This window comes from Tinamus guttatus, unplaced genomic scaffold, assembly GCF_059628265.1.
Source record: "Tinamus guttatus ecotype Peru unplaced genomic scaffold, ASM5962826v1 Tinamus_guttatus_pri_ptg000240l, whole genome shotgun sequence".
NCBI classification, from domain to species: Eukaryota; Metazoa; Chordata; class Aves; order Tinamiformes; family Tinamidae; genus Tinamus; species Tinamus guttatus.
In genome coordinates this window covers 8,227,024-8,235,623 of record NW_028288774.1, presented here as the reverse complement: position 1 = coordinate 8,235,623, position 8,600 = coordinate 8,227,024, and the positions used below count along the sequence as shown (strand labels likewise).

Below are 8,600 nucleotides of genomic sequence, written 5' to 3'. Positions count from 1 at the left end.
TAGACAAAACATTTCTTGGTATGAAGAATCCAGGGAAACTATAAGGGGACTGCTTCAGAAAGCAAGTATGCCCAAGAAGTTGCAGTGGAAAAATAAATAGACACGGCTTAGCACGTCAAATGTTGTACCCGCCTTGAACTGGCCAGTTACTTACATTCAACATTAATGTACACCCTTCATTATTAAAAAAAAAACCTATACCGTGGAGGTTTAATGGAAGAAGCTACTGCCAGACTTAATAAGCTGTAGCTGCAGTAAGAAGGGAAAGTAAGAAACAAGCATTATATCTGCAATTCCTTCAAAATAGTGGTGCAGTACCTATATAAATGATTTTGGAATTCAAGTAACTAAAAATACATTTGTTAGTAGCAATTTTTAACAGCCCCAAGTGGTACCATTATACTTATTTTAATATTTATTTTTGTGAGACAGAAGTATGGTTTATCACAAATATTGACTAGGACAGTTGAAATATCTCCTATTAATTTAAAATACATGCTCTACTTGTGGGGCGAAATTGTCTTTGCCCTACCTCGATCTCATTGAGTTCAACAGGATTACTTGTGTGATAAGAGGTAAGTGAGATTTAGACCTTGAAGGAATAACAAAAATAATATTTTAGAGACAGGGAACTTGAATTATCACAATATTTACCACACAGTGTCACAATATTTCTCTATATAAAAAGTTAATCTTAGTTTTCATCAAATATTTTAAAAATCAAGTTAAAATCGTATTCACAACTATATAATCCCTCTGACAGCTTTTGGTTTTGCTGATATTTGTTCTTTCTAAAATATTTTTCTTAAAATCTTGCTCCCCTTCCCATCATTTTTAGTTGAATGTTGAGTATGGCCCCCGTTCACAGAAGGTTTCAAATACAGATACATTTTTAGGAGGAGCTAACTTTCTTCTACCAAGATATCACCTGGGAGAAAACCAAAACAAAACAACCCTGTTTTGAATAGTGCTGACCAGAGTTTCTCCAACAGCACCTTCATCCACAATGCTCACACTTAACATTTCAGTACTTATTAAAAACACACAATTCCATTTATCCTTATTATCGTATGTTCTCTGTTTTCACCTTAATTTTTATGTATCCAAATTTGAGCATTCACAACTTTGTAAACAAAGCTTTATCTAAACAAAAAATAATCACAGATACTGAAATATTATTAGAGGACAACAATAAGGTTGCACTTGTCCACTGTCTGAAAATCTGCAGTATGTGGATGTCACATCATGCAGATGCTCAAGTGGATGAAGAGAGTATAAAAGTGAATCATTGTCATTTGTGTATCATAAACACATCAGTTGCTGGTTTGCAGTGCTGTCAGAAATGGCAAACAGTAGATTATTCTCCAGCATTTTGCAGTTTCATCATTAGCAAAATTACATTGCTAGAAATGGTGCTCTTTTGTGAATGGAGGCCTGTAGTTTCAACCTATTCCAATAAACCAAAGGCATTACGGTGATAACTAAGTATTTTTGGTCTCTCTACAAATTGTCATTATTATGGCAGCACTTTTCTAAGCTGGAATTTCAAACCAAAGGCACTTTCATGCTAGAGTGCAGAAGTCACAATTAGTTAATTTTTTTTGGTCATGAAATTTAAAAAGGCAGCATTATTAATACAATTCACTTTTCAAGGAAAACTATGAATCTGTAACCTTTCCTTTTGGTATAGACATTTATCTGCGTCATAATGGGACTGACCTGTATTGAAGGTTGGTTTAGACCAAGCAGTCAAATAGCTTTTTTATGGGAAAAAGTACATGTATTTTTAAAATGGAACCAATTAATAAAACAAGATATAAACTTTATGTTAAGAGGCTAAGGATACTTCTAATATAATGCTAAGGCACTGCATATTGTAATGCTTTGGCAGCTCTCAATTAAAAGGTTCCTAAAAAGTAACAGTAACAAGCTAAATTCTTCCAGCTTACAAAAGAGCTCACAGTTTACAGGCAGCCTGTTGGACTACACACCCCACACTGAACATTTGAAGGATTTAAGGCTTTTAAGAATTAACACATACAGGGTATGGATCATTTACAGAAGTGTAAAGAAAAGACGATGGAAGTAGTTCTCCTAATATTACATATGTGAACACCAATAAACATTGTGACTTTTTATACCCTATAGTTACGACATACGTAGTGTGCCAGATTCTATTAAAAAAACTGTACCTGCTTTTGCAAATTGACTTACATACTTTATATGCCTTAAAAAGTTTGCTTGTTATAAAAAAAAAATCACCAAACCCACAATTCAAACCCTAAATAAAAGACAACTTTAGAACAAAACAAAACAAAACAAAAAGTAGTTTTTGACTGGTAACACCAAGTGCTTAGAATAAAGGGCTACCATTAGGCTGTTACAATGCAGTGCTTTTCCTGATGTGATTGTTAGTGTTAAAATTGAGTGTAAGAGACCTTACCATGGACAAATTCTTCTGTTTTTTTCTGAGTTCACAGAATATAAATTGAAAGATCACCAGCCCTAATATCCATGAACAAATAACAGCCAAGCATCACAGCAGTCATTCCCCAACTGGGCTTAGGTCAGAGGCAGGCTAAGGAATCTGAGCAGTCTCCCTTCCCTCATTGCCATTTGTATCTTCCTCTAACGCGAGTCCTCCCCAGTGTTCAGCATTAACATGGTCTGATGCGGACTTACAGCAACCCTCTATCTCTGCTGGGAAACACTCTTACCCCCAGAACTCAACAAGAGGCAATTCCAGCAAGGAGCGCTAGGTAGAAATGCAGTATCCCAAAAGTTAAGACTGACTTTTTTGGCATCTGTAACACTGCCCAGGAGCAAAGTCCAGACTTTGATTGCGCACGGGCACATATTAGTAAAGGCATCTGCTAAATGTTAATGTCTTTGATTCATGGCTGCAAGAGGCCCTTGCAAGAACACTCTTTGTGGGGTGATCTTTATGTGGTCTTTTCATGACTGATCTTGACCGTGTCTTGGTTGGCCAAGTGCTCCATGAGCCTTTCAGACAAATGTTGTGCGCGGGAGGGCACTGCTGGCCGAACACCTGTCTGGACAACTGGTGCTTGGGGAATGGAGAGGCCAGCGCTGCGCGTGCAGCAGAAGGAGAGAAGCTGAGTAGCAGTAACTAGCCGAGCCAGCAGAAAAGAGAAGACTTAGCTCACACACGCGTACCTCAGGTTCACTCACATCCACATGCACATTTTGAGTTCTGACAGTATCTCCAGCTGTTTTTCAGTTCCTGGAGTCTTCCCTGATTTACCAGAAGGAGCATTACTACCACATCTGCATTCAAAAAGACATCAGACCCCACGTGGTACAAATACATAGTCCTAGAAGGCTTTTGCCAGTACCAAGCGTGTCAGCTCTGTGTGAGCTGGAGAGAACTCGGGTGAGGGGTTAGAGCACCATGAATAAAGAGCAGAAGGAGGAAAAAACACCCACTTTCCAAATTGTTTTGCCTGATGCTGGGTGTGATTTCTAGCATCTCACAGATATTAAAGCCGTTGATCCTTTCAGAGGCATATGCGTTCTTCTCTCAAGCACATTTGTGTTTTGCTTTCAGTTTGCAAGTTACAGTCCTGTCACGTCTGTTATTTCTGTTCCTTTGCTAATTTCAGAGTTGCAAGTTTTTCACTCAATTTACTAGAAAACATAATTGTCCGTATAAAATATAACTGCGCACACAAGACTACATATAATGCGAGTCTAAATCTTCAGTATTTGCCTACTTATTGCAAAATGAACCATCTTTTTCATTAAATAATCAAATTTTCATATTAGTACAATACAATTTATATTCTTTTACAATACACTAGATATGTTAGGGATAAGGGATGACATTTTCTTTCTCTGCAACATCTGTTTGAAAGTTTAATGGATTAGAAGATTAGTTTTAGCATTGAGAAAAAAAAACAAAATTTGCCTAATTAATTTCAGGACCTGTCTTCTTCTATCAGGCATTTCTTAAGGCTATATTTTTCATTTGGTTTCAAACAGAAGAATGCTTCATTTTAAAAAATAATTTAGTGAGTTACATTCGTCCGTATCTTCCACCCTAATTAGTTACAAAGATAATTCTGTAAAGATTATTAACTTTGTGTACTCATTTACAGTTATAGCTAAAGATTCATTTCAATTTCACTTGCATCATAAAACAAAGTCTTTTATGTTGGAAAAAAAAAACCCAAAATAAATTCTTATAAATGCTGTCAGTTTTTTCCCATGGCAAATGCTCTGTCATACATTTTTCTATCAGAATTAAAAATAGGCCTCCACAGACAGAGGTATTAGGTTCTTAAATACAGTCTTCCCAAAGAACTGTGGTTTACAAATTTGAAGAACACTTAGTTTTAGAAATAATTTTTACAACTGTACCAGAATTTCACAGCTACAATTATATATGAACACATTAAAAATGACTTCACTAAAACAGGATTTAGAAAAATGTGGGTGAAAGTTGGGCCAGAGGCACTGCCACTTAGTGTTGAGCTTTACAGTCTGTGTTTTGATAAAGACGTGAAATGAAGTGTATATATAAATAACTGCTCAGTCCTTTACAAGCCTGTAGATATGATGCTGTGCTCCGTGTTCACTGTTGGACACTTCAAATACACAAGCCATGCAGAGTAGGGTTTCTTGTGTGTCCCTGTTTGTTACAACCTGTTGGAGGGGAAAGAAGAGGTGGACAGCGTGGGTTAGAAACTGCCTGGGCAAAGCGAGAAATGCCTGGTTATGTTTAGGCAGCGTTCGGAGGTGGCTGTTTGAGACGCGCTCTCTCTCCGTGGTGATTTAGCTGCGCTCGGGGCCTGCGCACTCCCAGGGGCTCCGCTCGGGCGCAGGGGCCATCCCTGCGTGCCCTGCGAGCGTGGCCAGAGGCACCACGGGCCTCGACAGACACAGAGGTTGAGCCCTGACCGCGCTGCCCACCCCTTGCTGTCGTGAGCCCCTTCCTGCAGGGCCTGCAGGGCACTCTGCTCCCTGCCCTCGCGCTGCCTCCACACTCTGGGGGCAGCAGCATCCCATGGCTCGAAGTGCTTGGCCGGGGCCACATAAAAGGCACAGTGAAATGCTGCACAGCGGGATGACCTTGCCATAAAGGCTGCTGCGAGGCCCATTCCTCGTGCTTGGATCCCCTGCTAAGGGGGACAGTGTGCCATTGCTGCCTGCTCTCCCTGGGCCACCAAGAGAACTAATTAACACCACTGACATCTGCAGTATTACAAGTGGCTTCTCACTCATTAGATGGATGGGATGGTTCAAAGTTACTGCCTTGGGCTCACTGCAAACACCAAACAGAGACTTGCATTAAAAAAACAAACAAAAAAAGAAACGAGAAACAAGCTGAATTTCTGGAAAGTGACACAGATGTTTGTTCATGTTCTCTCCCAGCTTTATCATTTTCATTCTTAGTTTCTGTCGTACAAAATTCCAAGAATATTACCCAGAAGTCACTGGTATGATATGTTTAGTAAGCAATATGACTAAGGGATTCAGAAACTACTTCTAAATATTGTGAGTTAAGCAAGCCATACAAAGCATGAGTGTGTTTGTTTTAGAAGTGGAAAATAAAAGAGTCCATACCAATAAAATTGTAAAATTTTCCAACACACTGTTCATCATGTATTTCTCTGGTAAATGCTTCAGCTTGTGTATGAAGTTGATCATATATTCACACATTGGAGAGCGGTTTATTCTGTACACAAATCGGCCATTCTCAAACCTTGCATATTCAGTCTGAAAAACAAAAATGAATGATTTTTGAATGATTTTAGGAAATGCTAAATCTGGCAGTTTTCTTTGCATAGACTGAACACAGCGGAAGCGGGTCTGAAGCCTCGCCGAGTTCCCTTCTGCAGCCCTGCCTAGGAAGGCACCATGCTCACCCCCCACTTGTGCAGTGCCTGGCTAAACAGTAAAAGGTATAAGCTCACTGCTTGTTTCCTAGCTTGTGAATCAACAACTGAGGTGAGGGTTATACATGGTAAGTTCAAACCAAGTAGCAATGAATTAATTTGAAAACTTTGTGATAAAATTAGCAACTACAGGCAGCCAGCTGCAAAGGAAATAGCCAAAATAAGCTTATATATTTATCTGAGACTGTGCGTGTTTATAAACACAGCTATACATGCTATATTATTATAGGAAATTTATGAATTACAAAGGAAAGACTGTAAAGGAGGAAAGGCTACAGCTGGAAGAAGCATAGACTGGTCTATAGTGCTGTAGCTCACAAGGGACTGAAGGTGCATCAGGTAGTGATTTCTTGGACTTCAGCTGTGCAGATGCCAACGCCCAGAGGCTTGTGGGATTTCTTGGCTTCATCTAAGCTTGGAATAATCAAAATCCTGGAAAGCTTCTTTATGCTTAAAGAACTATGCTTACTATAAGGAGGACATGCAAAGTGACCAAGATTATCTACAAATACTTATTGTAGAGCTGTAGGCTAAAAGTGCCTGTACAAAAACTGCACTGTTGGTATCACGTGAGGCTCATTACACCAAGGACAAGTATAATAGCTGCAGCATCATAGTGCAGTAAACCAAATACTTACCTTTGCAATTCATACAGTTCTGTGCTAAGAGGAAAAGGGAGGAGGGGGGAAAAAAAAAAGGCCCTGGTATGTTAAAAAACACACATCTTCGTATCCAAAAGCTGCTGGCAACTGTGGAGAGTGTGCATTTCTGTGCATAAAATGAGCATGAAGAGAAGAGAAATGGAGCATATACCATCCATACCTTTAAAATATTTTTAAAAGTTTAGATCATAGGGGGCAGTTTACCACCTCAGTACAGTTGCACGCAGGTTGTGTGCACACAGCTAGCCAGACCACTGGAAAGGAGCGCAGAGCATTTTTGCCTTGGCATCGTTCTGCCAGGTGCTGGAGGAGGCTGCAGGCTGCCCAGAAGGCGGGTGCTGAGCAGGGCAGAGGGGCTCTGGAGCAGCAGGCAGCCAGCATTTTACTTTCAGTAGTGTTGTTAGACACATGGGGACTTTAACCCAAATGCTGCCGGGAAGGAAAATATTCCTGTGCGAAGGATTACAGGAGGGAAGGAAAAGACAGATAAGAGCAATGGAAAGAGAGCCTAAAAAAAAAAACCAAAGGGAACCAGGGAATCACTGTCCATTTCACAGTGCCACTGGTGTAGCAGAAGTGCCCTGTCTGGAGTTAAAAGAGGGACTCAAAGCCATCGCAAGACTCACCTCTACTTTTTCTACTACTTGCTTTCCAAATGAGCAGACTTTGGTGGAACAGGTGATTGTCATATTTTCTGAGCTCTCATACTGACTAGTGACTCCATAAAATGCTCCTGTATCATCTTGAATGTTGCAGTTTAAATCAGCCTGTTGGGAAAAGATAACATGTTGAAGATGATATTCTTCATTTGACTGTCAGTGTCATAAGTTGTGATTAGCTCACCAGTCTTTCCAGAATTAACACAGGGGAAGAGAGAAGGAGTTTTATAGAGACAGCAATGGCAGTGAAAAAAAACGTCTCAAAGAAAATACCCACATTAATGTTGCAATTAAAAAACAACAAAAAAAAAAAGGAAGTGACAATTTCCTCAAAATTTAAACCGCAAAAAGGCACCACACTATTTGTCTTTGCTACATGCGAAGTTCCTGCCTAGCAGCTCAGTGATGAACTCACTGAGGGAAGGGAATGATTATGTGCGCCAGTGATGGCTCCTCTAGAGGAAGCTGCCCTGATGCCTTGAGTAGACCAGGACTACCCTCCTCCTGTGCGGCCCATATTCCACTTTATTTTTCTTTCTTAAATCAATGAAATCATCACTACAAAGGCAGACAGCTGTGCAGCGCAGGAATCAGTGGCTGATAAAAGACAGTTAAGCCATATGGCCCTGATTCAGCAACATAGTTGAACTTCACTGAGCTTACGACACCACTCAGGGCTCCCCGTTAGCTGTGTGCTTAGTGAGCTGGGGCCGTGCAGCGTTTCTGAGCGTGTTCCTCTTTCTGAATAGTGCTCCGCAGGCTGAAGAACTACCCCCCTGCCTCTGGTACCTGGCACCACAGAAGCAGATTTGCTGGGCTGCATGAGGCAGAGCAGCAGCACCTCCAGTTATCTCTGTGGGAGCCCTGGGCACAGCAGGCCCTGCTCGCAGCTCGGGGCTGAATTCTGCCTCCGCAGCCGCAACGCGCTTCTCCCACCGCCTTCTGCTTCAATCATGAATCCATTTTCAGAAGCCCTCAATGAAGACAGCCCTGATACAGAGACAGACAAGCTAATGGCTACCCACAGCTGGATTTTTTGGTGATATTTTCCTGTTTTTTTGGGAGGAAATAACAGATCAACTACTGTAAAGTAATATAAGTCACCTGCATTCTTAACTTACTTTCAGATGAGCATTTTAACAGGGAAATGCATCTTAGCAGCTGTTTCACTTGTGGTTTTAGCTCTTTGTTCTTATTGCCAATACAGAGATGTAACATAAGAAATTTTCACATATCTTTTCTTACATGGAGACTTTTTTTAAAGCCCAGTATGCTTACTTAATAGTGGAATTTAGAAACAACGGCCTTTTATAATCCTTATTTCACTATATATCAGGTCATTTGTAACTACTGTTCAATTT

General features: G+C 40.4%; 1 protein-coding gene across 4 annotated transcripts in view; it reads right to left on the bottom strand.

The window, feature by feature from the left end:
* Positions 1-4,423: 4,423 nt before the first annotated feature.
* Positions 4,424-8,600, bottom strand: part of TEAD1 (TEA domain transcription factor 1) — a 146,168-nt gene continuing 141,991 nt past the window's right edge. For all 4 annotated transcript variants that reach the window (XM_088525821.1, XM_088525822.1, XM_088525823.1 and 1 more), the window contains 3 exons: positions 7,207-7,347; positions 5,587-5,739; positions 4,424-4,665 (listed from right to left, as the gene is read on the bottom strand). In XM_088525821.1, coding sequence (XP_088381947.1) covers positions 4,552-4,665; positions 5,587-5,739; positions 7,207-7,347 — 408 coding nt within the window. In that variant the 3' untranslated portion in view covers positions 4,424-4,551. The remainder of the gene's footprint in view (positions 4,666-5,586; positions 5,740-7,206; positions 7,348-8,600) is intronic.